The 15,589-nt window shown below is 41.7% G+C and overlaps 1 protein-coding gene across 4 annotated transcripts in view; it reads right to left on the bottom strand.

Annotated features, from left to right (window-relative positions):
* LOC132822948 (zinc finger protein 704-like) overlaps window positions 1-15,589 on the bottom strand; it is a 119,858-nt gene that overhangs the window by 20,389 nt on the left and 83,880 nt on the right. For all 4 annotated transcript variants that reach the window (XM_060836385.1, XM_060836383.1, XM_060836382.1 and 1 more), the window contains exons 3-4: window positions 4,984-5,093; window positions 330-562 (exon numbers count right to left, since the gene is read on the bottom strand). In XM_060836385.1, coding sequence (XP_060692368.1) covers window positions 330-562; window positions 4,984-5,093 — 343 coding nt within the window. The remainder of the gene's footprint in view (window positions 1-329; window positions 563-4,983; window positions 5,094-15,589) is intronic.

The raw sequence follows: 15,589 nt of genomic DNA, 5'->3' as shown, positions 1-15,589 counted from the left end.
CTGTACGTTGACTCACGATGCCCTTAGGAAGGGAATGGAGTTTGTGAGGAAGAAGAATCTCACCCAGTAGTTCCAGAGTAAACTTTGCACATTACCAGTGTTGCAAAGGCAATTATTAGAGAGGAGGAGGGAAAGAAAGTTTTAAAAAGCAAAGTTTAGCATTTGTAATTTTCGTATCAAGTCAATTAGCAAAATGCATACGGGCATTGAATTATCTGTGTAAAACTTAAATGGTACATTAGTATAGCAATTTACAGAGGAAGTAAGTGATATCTGAGTTACAAAATCAAAATCACTGATCAGGTCCAGTTCTGAAATAAAACTCTAACCTTTCTTTTTCTGGGTGCAGGCTCTTCAAACAGGAAGTGAGATGCCTCTGGTTCATCAATACCATCATCTGATTGTCCAGATAATGGCTTAGAGCTATCAGCTGGCAATGGTGGCGATGGTGTGGATGGGTTGGAGTGGTCACTTGGAATGTCCCAACTCCAATTCCCACTGGTAGTGCTGCTGCCATAGCTGGCTGACAAAGTTGGCCCCTCCTTTGACACTTTACAGTTATCTGAAAGCAAAGAAACACAAGTACTTCTTTAACAAAATAAGTATAGACATTAACATAATTAGTGTTGCAACAAAAACGTCAATACACAATATATAAATAAGTATTTTGAAAATCATATGTAATATTGGCCAGACTGTATACCTTAAAGAAATTAAAATAATTACTGCAAATGTTTGTAATGCAGCCAAGGTGGGCAAACCATCTCCTCCTAATGTTTAGCTGGTTGAATTTGCTTCTTCAGAGAATAATGGTGGCTGTGTCACTGAACATAATCAAAGTGGCACTGGACTGATTATTGGTAAACCAAGGCTATGCGGCATGATGCAAGCAGACAGCAAGGTGCAATTGGAGCTGCATTTGCATCAGCCCTAATCTCAGCAAATGGTGAATGAGGGGACAAATGGCCTATTTTATATGCATTTCCATTAGAAAAGTCAAAAAACATTGTGATAGTCTTTCCTTCCCATATAGGAATTTGCCAAATGGTAGGTTGGCAGCAAAGACCAGAAATTCATTGGTCTGGTTTGGAAAATTCCCCTATCCATGTGGCAATAAGATATCAGGAAATAACTGGTGTTTATGATACCTCCTTAATACCAACCCTCTGTACAACCGGTAAGAGATATTGCTAATTCAAACTAATGGTTGCTAACAAAGCAAACTACAAAAATAATAATATTGCTGCAAGATATTTCAAAATCTAACTGAACTGTAGGACAGGAGGCACAGTATTAGATTGACAACAAAAGAAAAACAGATTGTCAAAGTAAGTGTACTGGATCATTGTGTAAACAAAGCAACAAGAGAATGAGAAGGCGAGGAGGGAAAAAAATACGTGTATAGTACCATTCATGGGCCAGGATGTTTCAAAGAGCTGGATTGTTAATTTAATACTTACAGTGGTCACTGTTATTGTTAATGGAAATGCAACCTGTTTGCAAACAGCAAGCTCCAATAAACTACAACTGGACAATGACCAATTGGACAAAGGTTTATTCTTTGATGTTGATTGGGGATTAATTGAGGCTCGGACTCCAAGGATAATTTCCCTGGTGGTCTTCAAATAGGGTCATGTGATCTTTTATATCTGAGAAGGCATATAGGGCCTCAGCTGAAGTTTGGGGGAAGCTTACAAATAGTTATAAATCATTGGAAAATTGTTCTGTAACTTTGAACGGAAGAAGGCGAGAGATATATTTCCTGACAGACGCTGGCCTTATACAAACTTGACTATGTTTATCTAGTTCTGCTCTGTGTACTTTAATTACAGAGGTTAACCCGGTTACTTTGAATGGGTTAGTGAAAGTGACACATGAAAGAACTTGACAGAAGCATGTTAAGTTAATCAGATCACAAACAACTAGAGTTGAAAAATATACTCTATCATACTTTATACATTTCCTTTTTTCACTTAAGCTTGGATTTCAATTTTGCATATTAGATCAGAGATATACAGCACAGAAATAGACCCTTCAGTCTAACTTGTCCATGCCGACCAGACATCCTAAATTAATCTAGTCCCATTTGCCAGCACTTGGCCCACATCCCTCTCTAAACTCTTCCTATTTACAGTCATCCAGATGCTTTTTAAATGTTATAATTGTACCAGCCTCCACCACTTATTCTGGTAGCTTATTCCATACATGTAACACCCTCTGTGAAAAAGTTGCCCCTTAGGACCCTTTTACATTTTTTCCCCTCTCACCATAAACCTATGCTCTCTAGTTCTGGACTCTCCCACCCCAGGGAAAAGACCTGTCTATTCACCCTATCCATGCCCCTCATGATTTTATAAACCTCTATAAGGTCACCCCTCCGCCTTTGACGCTCCAGGGAAAACAGTCCCAGTCTAGTCAGCCTCTCCCTATAGCCTAATCCCTCCAAATCTCTCAATATCCTTGTAAATCTTTTCTAAACCCTTCCAAGTTTCACAACAACTTTCCGATAGGAGGGAGACCAGAATTGCAGGCAATATTCCAAAAGTGGCCTAACCAATGTCCTGTACAGCCCTAACATGACCTCCCAACTCAATACTCTGACCAATAAAGGAAAGCATAGCGAATGCCTTCTTCTACCTGAGATTCCTCTTTCAAGGAACAATGAACTTGCACTCCAAGGTCCCTTTGTTCAGCAACACTCCCCAGGTCGTTACCACTAAGTGTATAAAGTCCTGCCATGATTTGCCTTTCTAAAATGCAGCATCCCATTAATCTAAATTAAACTCAATCTGCCATTCCTCAGCCCATTGACCCATCTGATCAAGATCCCGTTGTACCCTGAGGTAACCTTCTTCACTGTCCACTACATCTCCAATTTTGGTGTCATCTGCAAACTTACTAACCATATCTCCTATGTTCACATCCAAATCATTTATATAAATAACGAAAAGCAGTGGACCCAGCACCGATCCTTGTGGCACTCCACTGATCACAGGCCTCCAGTCTGAAAAGCAACCCCCCACCACCACCACCACCACCACCCTGTCTTCTACCATTGAACCAGTTCTGTATCCAAACAGCTAGTTCTCCCTGTATTCCATGTGATCTAATCTTGTTAACCAATTTCCTGTGGGGAACCTTATCGAATGCCTTACTGAAGTCCATATCGATTACATCTACTGCTCTGCCCTCATCAATCCTCTTTGTTATTTCTTTAAAAAAAACTCAATCAAGTTTGTGAGACATGGTTTCCCACGCACAAAGTCAGGCTGACTATCCCTAATCAGCTCTTGCCTTCCTAAATATATGTAAATCCTGTCCCTCAGGACTTTCTCCAACAACTTGTCCACCACCGACGTCAGGCTCACCAGTCTATAGTTCCCTGGTTGGCCTTACCACCCTTCGTAAATGGTGGCACCACATTAGCCAACCTCCAGTCTCCTGACACCTCACCTGTGACCACCAATGATACAACTATCTCAGTAAGAGGCCCAGCAATCACTTTCCTAGCTTCCCACCGAGTTTTAGTGTACACCTGATCAGGTCCTGTGGATTTATTCATCTTTATGCATTTTAAGACATGCAGCACCTCCTCTTCTGTAATCTGGACATTTTTCAAGATGTCACCATCTATTTCCCCACATTCTATATTTTCCACGTCCTTCTCCATAGTAAACACTGATGCAAAATACTTGTTTCATATCTCCCTCATCACCTGTGGTTCCACACATAGGTTGCCTTGCTGATCTTTGAGGGGCCCTATTCTTTTCCTAGTTACTTTTTGTCCTTAATGTATTTACAAAATCCCTTTGGATTCTCCTCAGTTTGCCAAAGCTATCTCATGTCCCCTTATTGCCCTCTTGATTTCCCTCTTAAGTATACTCCTACTGCCTTTATACTTTTCTAAGGATTCATTCAATCTCTGTTGTCTATACCGGACATATGATGATTCCTTCTTTGTCTTGACCGAAACCTTAATTTCTCTAGTCATCCAGCATTCCCTACACCTGCCAGCCTTGTCTTTCACCCTAACAGGAACATAGTGTCTCTGGACTCTTGCTATCTCATTTTTGAAGGCTTCCCATTTTCCAGCTGCTCTTTACCTGTGAATGATTGCCCTCAATCAACTTTTGAAAGTTTTTGTCTAATACCATCAAAATTGGCCTTCCTCCAGTTTAGAGCTTCAACTTTCGATTCAATCTATCCTTTTCCATCAGTAACATTTTCGTGAAGAGATTATCTTTAGACGAAACTCAGCGTTTCCCTTAAGTACCTCACAGTATCTTGACTACTAGCACAGATCAAAGCAATGACATATATCATTGAAATGCTTTCCTCTGGCGACTTTTACATAGATAAGAATAAACTGCCAAAACTGCATGAGTGTTTCAATATTATCAATGACCCTGTCAAAAATAAAAGTAGAATTGACTTTAATTGCCAGTCTTAAACTTCTAGAGATGACATCATCATCTTAAACATTGAAAATGGCAGTGATTCTGTGAAGAAGAATGCTGGGTGGGGGGGGGAGAAGGAGAGAGAGAGAGAGCGCTCATGTTTCTTAACCTTTTCAACTGCTTTTGCTTCCTATAAAGTTCATCCAAACACCATCACTTTTAAGAATGTTTCCCCAGAAACAACTCTGTGGCACAATCCATCATTTTGTTAATGAATGGAGGCCAATGAATGGACACCAAATTTCAACTTGTCATGTTCCCAATGCCCCATTGCATTCCGTAGAAACTGTAGCGTCCCTTAGGGGAAGCATTTAGTCTCAGGAGAGACCTTGTTCCTGTGGTCAAGCTGTAATCTGCATTCACTGTAAGAAAACTGGTCAGGACAAGAACTCATCGTAGCACCAAGAGCATATCAGTATTCTGTGTTAGCGAAATTATTTACTACGAAATAATGTTACAGTGTGTGCAATGTTAGGAAAACCTCCAATGTGGCACAAAAAGACAATCGAAGTTTCAAAGCCTATACCTAATGTGTGTGTTCCGGAGGGTGGACTGCGCACCAGTGGACTGGTGGAGAGACTGGTCAAAACTGCAGCTGCCATAACTTCGTCCATGTCAGCTTCTTCTGAAGGCTTCCTGTAAAAAACATGAATTACACTGTAAATGAAACTGTTTAAAACTACAACAATCTAAAAAAATAAGCTTTTCAGTGGTTAAGCAAGTTTACAATGCAAACAGCATTGTCACTTTATATTCACATTCATTTTATTTACTGTGCAGAGGATGTGCACAAATAAAAACGTGACGTAAAAAACATTTTAAAAACTTTTGTTCACTATAATATCATCTACAGTACTCATTGCAAAAACAGATATTTTAAAAGGGCTGTACGTAGAACCAAAAGTAAGAACACATTTTGAAATTTGTTCTCTTGCTACATGAATTTCATATCCTTATTGTATTATCTAGTGTTGAATAACCACCAGTTCACTCCTACTCTGTGGACTGTACAGACTGCGAACTGGTGCTTCCTCTATAATTTTGATCATTTCCCGCAGCCGCTTATATAATAACACAAGTGCCATGAACAGCAACGCTCTGATGCTTTTCAGAAAATACCAAAGTGCCCAAACTGTGCAAGGTGTGCATTTGGCCACAAATTATTCATACTGTTTTCCAGTTTTACAGCTCATATTTGCAACAAGAGATGAATTAGCACAACTGTTGTATGTTTTAAGTCCTGGTAGAAATTCAGGTATTTAACCAAAAGAAGCACTTTTCCACTCTTTGGGCTTCTTTTGTCAGTTCTCCACGTGCCAAATTGAAACTTGACTGCTTTGATTTCAATGTTATAATTCACATTTTAAGACAAAGATTGGCACACCGAGTTTACAGTCACACTAACAATCATACCTTGGATTGTATAGAGGAAACACTAACCAATCACTTTATCTTGAAGAATGAATACAAACATCAATTGTACGCCTACAGCAAGGGTTCACTGCCAATGACTGAAATCCTCCAATTTGTAATGGTGAATTCCCTCATTTTGGTGAGATGCGATTAATGAGACCTTCATGCAGGCAGAACCAGAAGAAAAGTGGGCAAAAATTAATCTGGCCAAGCCTCCGAGAAGAACATTTATCTTTAAGAATGCATTAGGTGCTGTATATATCAAATTTTAGGCTTAATGTTTGCAAAATGTGCCTCAGCCATAACATCCCAGGCCTAGGAAAACAGGAGAAAAGGGAAACAAATTGTTTAGTTGGGATGACTTTTTTTTTTAAAAAAGCGATAGATTATAGGACAATGTCTTTTAGTTAAAAAGGATGCTAAATGGCTAAAACAAAAGTGAGTCAGAAAGAAGACATGGCAAGCAAGAACATTACTTTTTCAATTTAAAAGGCATTTATAATGGAATTTTGTGGTACAGAATTATTACTGTAATTAAAAATTACATAGACATTGAAAGAATTGTGACATTCAAGTAACTTTATTATGCTGCATGAACTAGTAACTTCAAATATTTATGCCAGGGAGATAGGAAATATTCCCAGAAACTGCCACCTACAATGTGAGGGTCAAAAAGGTCTTTACCATTTTCTGAAATGTCCCATTTGTATACTATGCAAAAATATATTCAAGCAGAAGAAACACCATGAGCCTGAATGAATTTCCAAGGCACAGTCATCAATGATAAGCCCCAAAGCACAGATTTTCCCCATGGTACTTGTGTTTTGTCTGAAGATTAATGCCACCTTTTCACAAATATTATATTTTTCTGGGTCTTGTGTCAAAGACAATATAGATTATACAATACATGTGCTTCATATGGTCCAAACTAAACCCTCAACTCAACCTCAAATCCTCAAACTAAGCTGCATTTATACTGTACTAGCAACGTGAAGATGTTTCCACATTTCACTAATTCAAACTTGTGTAATGAAAATTTACAGTCCATTCCGACTGCAGAGCACAGTGGGCATGCTTTGAGGGGAGTCGAGAGTGTGGTGCTGGGAAAGCACAGCAGGTCAGGCAGCATCTGAGGAGCAGGAGAAATCGGGCTTTTGCTTGAAACATTGATTCTCCTGCTCCTTGGATGCTGCGTGACCTGCTGTGCTTTTCCAGCACCACGCTCTCGACTCTGATCTCCAGTATCTGCAGTCCTCACTTTCGCCTATGCTTTGTAGTGGTACAAGACTGAACTTTGAACTTGGATTCAGGTTGCACGTGGAACATAATGACTATGCATTCAGAAACCTGAGCAAACCAGCCATGTAAGAGTGTGTCAGAGTATGGGAATTCTGCAGAGAACTTCTGAGTCCTTAAAGCCAATCTGCCATCAACAAAACTACAAATCAGGAATGTGATGGAAAACTCACCATTTGCCTGGATGGGTGCAGCTCTGAAAACACTCAAAAAGCTCAACAGAATTCAGGAAAAATAGTTTGTATGATTAGCACCCCGTTCACCACCTCGAACATCCACTCTTCCCATCCTTCAGGACTGTAGCAGAGTTGTACATCATTTACAAAATTCTGTGAAAAAACTTGTTCAGGATCCTTTGATCAGATCTTCCAAATCTGTGACTTCTCTCATCCAGTAGGACGAGGGCACAGATGTATGGGAATAACCACTTGCTGCAAATTCCTCTTCAAGCCATACAGAATCCTAATTTGGAACAATATCACAATTCTTTTGACTGTTGTTGGGTCAAAATTCTGAAACCCCTTTCCCTCATAACCCTGTGGGAGTGTACCCACACTGCAGGGTTTCATGGAGGCCTCTTAAGGGCCCCCAAGAAATGGAGTAAATATCTACTGCCTTTGTTAGCAATGCTCACATCCCACGAATAAAAAAACGGAACACCAGCAGCAGCCTTCCCCTCAACTACCTGCTTCTCAATAGTACATGGGAAAAGAACTCCAAGCTCTGGCTCACAAAGTAATAATATCCTCAACACAGGTTCTACAGACAGAAGAGTGGCTTTCCTGAATACGACTGGGCACCAGTGGCTCAAGTTGTCACATCGGGTTGTTGCTAGCATTCTCAGTCTCCTTTCAAGTGAATTGGCATTAGCACTCAGGTTCATCAGTGTTGAGAGACAGAGAGAGAGACAGAGAGAGAGAGAGAAAGAAACTGACAGAGCAGTGAACCTGCACAGTTATTGCCTTTGCTGTTTGAATTCATATATTGTTGGACACCGGAGTGCATCTGGGAAAACTAACAAACAAGCAGCGAAGTTCACAACTAATCTTGGAGGAACCTGTTTGGGAGAGGTCACAGCACAGACACAGAAATGAATATTTAAAGCCTGGCCTTACAGTAAGTCTGCAGTATTGAGTAGAGTGGATTCTTTCTTGATTATATGTTTATTGAGATATGTCTCTTGATTAAACTTAAAACATAAGCCATAAGTATTAATTTAACCTGGAGCAGTGTTTTGTAGAGGAACAAAACAGTGCTATTTTCTGGGTGTGTAGATTGTGAAGGAGCAAAAATGGCCCTTAGTAGAGTGATGCTCTTCTTGTTGTATGTGGGAGTTTAGGGAGAGTTTACGGGTTACTGAGGATTATATCTGCAATAAATACCGTTGGTTGCGAATCCTATCAGATTGAATGGTTCGGTTGGAGAGACAGTTAGGGGCAATGAGGAATTTATAAGAGCAAGTGGATGTGACGGATGGCAGTTATGGAAGGGGGAAATCTCAGATACAGTCACATAGATGGGTTAACTCCAGGAAAGGTAAGAGAGGTAGGCAGTTAATGTAGGAGTCTTCTGTGGCTATCCCCATTTCAAACAAGCTTGCTGTTTTGGAAAACATAGGCGGTTACGGATTCTCACGAACAGCAAAGTTTCTGGTATTGAGGGGTATGTCGGGTTCCAAGTGATCAATTGTGTTAGGGGACTCTCTAGTCTGAGGTACAGACAGATGTTTCTGTGGCCAGCAGTGAAAAATCAGAATGGTGTGTTGCTTCCCTCATGCCAGGATCAAGGATGTCTCAGAGAGGATGCAGAATGTTCTCAAGGGGGAGGGGGGGCCAGCAGGAGGTCATTGTTCGCATTGGAACCAACAACGTAGGAAGGGAAAAGGTTAAGATTCTGAAGGGAGATTACTGAGATTTAGGCAGGAATTTAAAAAGGAGGTCCTCAAGAGTAGTAATATCTGGATTACTCCTGCTGCTTCGAGCTAGTGAGGGCAGGAATAGGAGGTTAGAGCAGATGAATGAATGGCCGAGGAGCTGATGTATATGAGAGAAGGGTTCACGTTCTTAGATCATCGGAATCTCTTTTGGGGTAGAATTGACCTGTACAAGAAGGATGGTTGCACCAACCTTCCTATGTTTTTGATAAGGGATAGCTGTACTGAGGGAGGATATTCCCAGAAATACATTCAGGGAAGTTATTTGGGTGGAACTGAGAAATAAGAAAGGGATGATCACCTAACAGGGATTGTATTATGGACCCCCTAATAGCAGGAAACTGAGAAATAAATTTGTAAGGAGATCCAACTCTTCCATGCCGACCAGATATCCCAACCCAATCTAGTCCCACTTGCCAGCACCCGGCCTATATCCCTCTAAACCCTTCCTATTCATGTACCCATCCAGACGTATTTTTTAAAATGTTGCAATTGTACCAGCCTCCACCAATTCCTCTGGCAGCTCATTCCATACACGTACCACTCTCTACATGAAAAGGTTGCCCCTCAAGTCTCTTTTATATTTTTCCCCTCTCACTCTAAACCTATGCCCTACAGTTCTGGACTCCCCCACCCCAGGGAAAAAAAAAGACTTTGTCTATTTATCCTATCCATGCCCCTCATGATTTCATAAACTTCAACAAGATCACCCCTCAGCCTCCGATGCTCCCTGGAAAACAGCTCTAGCCTATTCAACCTCTCCCAATAGCTCAAATCCTCCAATCCAGGCAACATCCTTGCATATCTTTTCTGAACCCATCTGCAGTACTCACTTTTGCCCATTCAACCCCTCGAGCCTGCTGTGCCATTCATTATGATCATAGCTAATCATCGCTCATCCCACATCCTCCACATCCCTTGATCCTTTTGGCTGAAAGAGTTATGTCCATCTCCCTCTTGCACAACCCAGTGCAGCACCTAAGACTGGTGCTGCAGCAGTGAGAAGGTAATTCAAGGGGAAAAGCAATAGAAGTAAGAATAAGAATCTGGTGCTATAAGTGGAGCTGCAGCTACTCACTTAGAAGTGCCACAGATGTTCAGGACAAACCCATTCGGTTAATCTCCGGCAGTGACAGCCATTTGGTTCACCAATGCTGAACCTACTATGCCCAGCCAAAAGCAGTCCCACAGTCAACATTCTACCCCTCTCACTGGTATCAACTGCTCAGCTACTATTCTGGTTGTTCCACTTTTCTCAAGGCTGGAGGACAGAGTCCAAGTGAATACGGACTCTCTACCTCCACACAAAGAAAGCTCACTACTTCAAACTCTAATCAGCTAGTTGAGAGGTGAGAGAAATCTCAATCGACATTGTGCAGATCATAATTGTTCATTACCTGCTGACACTGCGTCAACATGAAATGAGTGTTGGTGTGCCATATGACTGTGATGTCTGTCCCCAGTTAATGGGACACTCAACTTGTCAGTGTTCATGGACAGTAATATTCCTGATCCCTCGCCACCATGGCCTCATCCAACAGTTGCTATAATGATTGGATAGTCAGCCCTCTGACTTTCACTGCTAAAATCCATAGAATCCCTGGTGTGGAAACAGGCCATTCAGCCCGACAAGTCCATATTGAGCCACCAAAGAGCATCCCACCCTTACCCTATCACTGTAACCCTGAATTCTCTGTGGCTAATGCACCTAAACTACAAATCCAAGAACACAATGGGTAATTTAGCATGGCCAGTCCACCAATCTGCACATCTTTGGACTGTGGAAGGAAACCAGAGCACACAGTGGAAACCCATGCAGACATGGGGAGAATGTGCAAACTCTACACAGTTATCAGAGGGTGGAATCAAACCCGGATCCCTGGTGTTGCGAGGCTGCAGTGCTAACCATTGAGCCACGGTGCTGTATGCCTGACAACAAACAGTAGTTATGGGTGTGAAAAGTATCGAGAGAATGGAAAAACAATGTTTGTGGATGATTGCTGAGAGGAATTAGTGTGATATGGTGGAGGCAATGGCCAGTTGGTATTATCGCTGGACTGTTCATCCAAAAACCCAAATAATGGCCAGCGAAGCTCACATTCCGTGAATGAATTTTTTTTAAAAATGGCTATAAAAAGACAAGAGGGATTGTCAGAAGGGAATGTGTGCCTCGATTCAAACATACCAGGTATAACTATAACGTTTGGTATTCTGGAGGAGTGGTCTGCTGTGGAAGTCAGAATATAGGAACTGTGACATACCACACCATAGCTATAGCACAGGAGGAAGCTGCTTGGCTCACTGTCTCTGTGCCGGGACACAAGCAATTCGCCTTCTGCCATTCTCCCATCTCTTACCCATAATCTTGCAGATTCGTTTACAGATAAATAGCCCAATACCCTCCAGTTTCTCAAGGGAACCTGTTTCCAACACGCTGTCAGGCACTGCACTTCAGATCTTAATCACTTGCTGAATGAAAAATCTCTTACGTCCTCATTGTTTCTCTTGCCAAATATATTAAATCAGTGTTCTCTCATTCCTGACCCTCTCACCTTTGGAACAGTTTTCACAAAGTAGCCTTTCTAGATCCTTTATAGTTTGAATACCTCTATCAAATCTTGTCTTAACCTTCTCTTCAAAACAAACAGTCCCAATTTCACCAATCTATGTCATGTGCCTGAACTTCCTCACTTTGGAACAATTCTCATAAATCAATGACCTACTCTCCCTGTTCCAAAGTATGGCACCCAGAATGGACACAATACTCATCTCTAGCCGAACCAATGTTTTACACATATTTAACATAACTTCTTTGATCTAGTACTCCATACTGCATTACTTTTCTTGCCTTGGAGAAAACTATTAAAACTCTTGCAATACTGTAAGCATGCAGGTACAGCAGGTAGTGAAGAAGGCTAATAGCATGCTGGCCTTCATAACAAGAGGGATTGAGTATAGAAGCAAAGAGGTTCTTCTGCAGCTGTACAGGCCCCTGGTGAGACCACACCTGGAGTATTGTGTGCAGTTCTGGTCTCCAAATTTGAGGAAAAACATTCTGGCTATTGAGGGAGTGCAGCATAGGTTCACGAGGTCAATTCCTGGAATGGCGGGACTACCTTACGCTGAAAGACTGGAGCGACTGGGCTTGTATACCCTCGAGTTTAGAAGACTGAGAGGGGATCTGGTTGAGACATAAGATTATTAAAGGATTGGACACTGTGGAGGCAGGAAACATGTTTCTGCTGATGGGTGAGCGCCGAACCAGAGGACACGGCTTAAAAATACGGGGTAGACCATTTAGGACAGAGATGAAGAGAAACTTCTTCACCCAGAGAGTGGTGGCTGTATGGAATGCTCTGCCCCAGAGGGCAGTGGAGGCCCAGTCTCTGGATTAATTTAAGAAAGAGTTGGATAGAGCTCTCAAGGATAGTGGAATCAAGGGTTATGGAGATAAGGCAGGAACAGGATACTGATTAAGGATGATCAGCTATGATCAAATTGAATGGTGGTGCAGGCTCAAAGGGCAGAATGGCCTACTCCTGCACCTATTGTCTATTGTACGAAGATGCAAGGTCCCAAACTCTGGCTGCTCACCTCCTTGGTGACACTAGCTTGGTTTCTAAGTCTGGCTACGTCTGTCCTTCAAATGTGAAAGGAATCACACTGCAGATCCTTACAGTCTGCAGCTTAAGTCCAAGGATACATGGGGGGACCAAGGCACAGACTTTCGTTATTGACATTCCAACTTTTGAAGTAGCTGGTTCTTTTCTTAAAGTTTTAGAATGCTTCCATTGTGACTCTCACAGGAATCCCTCATATAGTGAATCTTCAGTGATCAGGTTGTGTTACCACCAACTGCCTGGTGTAGAGTTGGGAACTGCAGGCATGAGATACTAATGCAATGGTTCTGTTTAGAAATCATTGACAGGCCCAGAGACCAAACTTCCAGATTCTTGATATGCAGCCAGACTGAGTATGTCAAACTGTCAAAAATCAACCCATAAATTTTGAAAGTTGCTGCAAGATAAAGCTAAACAAACTGGGAGAATATTCCAGCTTTGGCAGCACTATTAACAACTTGAATTTATGTAGTGCCTTTAATATAGAATATAGTGCCTTTAATATGGTGCTTACTACAACCTACAGAGGGTAGGTGTTGTGCTGGTTGATCATTACAACAATACTTGTGTCGGAATGCAATAAACTGCAACCTGTATATAGTTGCTGTAATGCAATAAATTTCATTTATTTCATTCAACAAGATTCTTCTACTTTGATCGGAAAGATAGATATCTGATCCACTTGAGATCACTTAGGACCTGAATGAAATTTACCTGTTGAGCACCTATTCAACATTCCTTTGCTCAACACAGCACTCAGATTCATGCAACATCACCATGATCTGAACAGGAGGTGAATTATACCAGAGTGCGATTGAGGTGATTCCTGTTGTTCCATCCCCAAAACCCCTTGAAGGAACGTCAGTGGCTCACTGAACACTGAACAAGGTCATACACAGCAGAAACAGGTCACAAGCGCCCTGAAGGGTTGGGGATCAAACTTCCACCTTTGGGAGGAGCGCTGGAGAGGTGCCCTGCTCCCAGTGTGCATTTACAAAATTACCCGCATAAGGTACATGCGCACAATAAAGCCTTCTTAAAACGTAGGCTGAATTTGCAGATTTTCAACAGGAGTCCTTGAAAATTGCTGACTCCAGATGTTCATTGTGTTTCTTAGCTAGAAGAAAATCTATTGGCTCCTGAACAGAAAACTGATTTGCATCTGGAACTACACCCTCCACCCCTATTACCCACGCCTCACGCCTACCCTGTCCAGTCATGCCGGTTGCAAAATGTTATGAACCATCTGTCTTCTTTCAAAACATGGTAAAAATTAACAGTAGTCAAAAACTCCAATGCAGTACATCCCTTTTAAAAAGGAAAAGCACAAACCACGATCTAGGGTTTCATATACGGTCTGGAAGAGGGGGAAGATTGGTGGGACGAGAGAAAAACTGTTGCTATAATGAAGGTACTATTGGCATTAACAATAAAGGAGTTCAGATAGAGCACACAGTCAGACAAGCAGCTCAAGTATTTATTAGAACATCCCACAGTAATTGCTATCTTTTTGTCTTTCCCACAGTACCACAGCATTAAATCCTGCCAGCAGTACTCCACAGCATTACTTTCAGCTGTCAGTACATGAAGAAAATGAAAAGAACGCAGGAGGTAATTACATTGGTCGGGTGGTGGTGGTGATTGTTGGGGGGGGGGGGGGGGGGGGTGGGGGAGGACCTACCGAGTTCCTCCAGCATTCTTTGTGTTTGAACATTATACTTGCCAATTTTGCCAAAACACAGAGCATGAGTGTTTCAGTGCCAAGTTTTTTAAATTCATTCATGGGATGTGGGCGTAGTTGGCTTGGCAGCATTTAATGCACATTCCTAAGTTTACTTCAGAAAGTGACAGTGAGCTGCCTTCTTGAACCATTACAGTTTTGAAAGTGTAGGCATGCTCATTTTGTTTTTAGGGAGGGAGTTCTATGATTTTGATTCAGTGACTGTGAAAAAAATACAGAGAAAGTTCAAAGTTAGGATGGTTAGTGGTTTGAAGGGAAACTTGCAGGTACTGTGATATTCCATGTTACCTGTTGCTATTATCCTTCCAGGTGGTAAAGGTCATGGGTTTCGAAAGTGTTGGAGAAATTGCCAGAATGCAACCTGTAAATATATATAATGCTACAATCATGGGTCAGCGATGAAGGGAGTAAATGCTGAAGGTGATAGATGGGGTGCCAATTAAATGGGCTGCTTTGTCCTGAACGGTGTTGAGCTTCAGTGCTTTTGGAGGTGTGCTCACCCAGGCAGGTATAGAGTATTCCATCACACTCCTGATTTGTACCATGTAGATGTTGTACCATGAAGTTGGGATAGAGCAATTACTATTCTTATAGCCATTGTATTGATATGACTGCTTAATTTCAGTTCCTTAATTAGATGTAACAGTGTGGTATTCAGTGATGATGGTGCCAATGAATGTCGAGGGGTGATGGTTGAATTTCTCTTGTTTGAGAGTCATTACCTGACACGTAGCAGTAAATAATATGTGTCACATATCAACTCAAATCTGGATATTGCCTAGGTCTTGCTGGAAATGGACACAGGCCAATCCCAGTTTCTGAGCAGTGACAAATAATGCTGAACATTGATTGCACAATGAACATCCCAAACTCTGAACTTATGATGGATGAAAGGTAAGTGATGAAGCAGCTGAAGATGGTTGGGCCTAGGATTCTACCTTGAGGAACTCCTGCAGAGATATCCTTGAGCTGAGATGACAGATTTCTAACAAACACAACCATCTTCCTTTGTGCCAGATATGATTTCAAACAGCAGGGAGACTGCCTCCACCAAATGGCACTGACTCCAGTTTTCCTAAGGCTCCTTGATGCCACACTTGGTCAAATGTGGCCTTAATGCCAAGGTCAG

Source organism: Hemiscyllium ocellatum, chromosome 15 (assembly GCF_020745735.1).
Source record: "Hemiscyllium ocellatum isolate sHemOce1 chromosome 15, sHemOce1.pat.X.cur, whole genome shotgun sequence".
Lineage (NCBI taxonomy): Eukaryota > Metazoa > Chordata > Chondrichthyes > Orectolobiformes > Hemiscylliidae > Hemiscyllium > Hemiscyllium ocellatum.
Note: the sequence above shows the minus strand (reverse complement) of the source record. Positions and strands in the feature narration are given on the sequence as shown.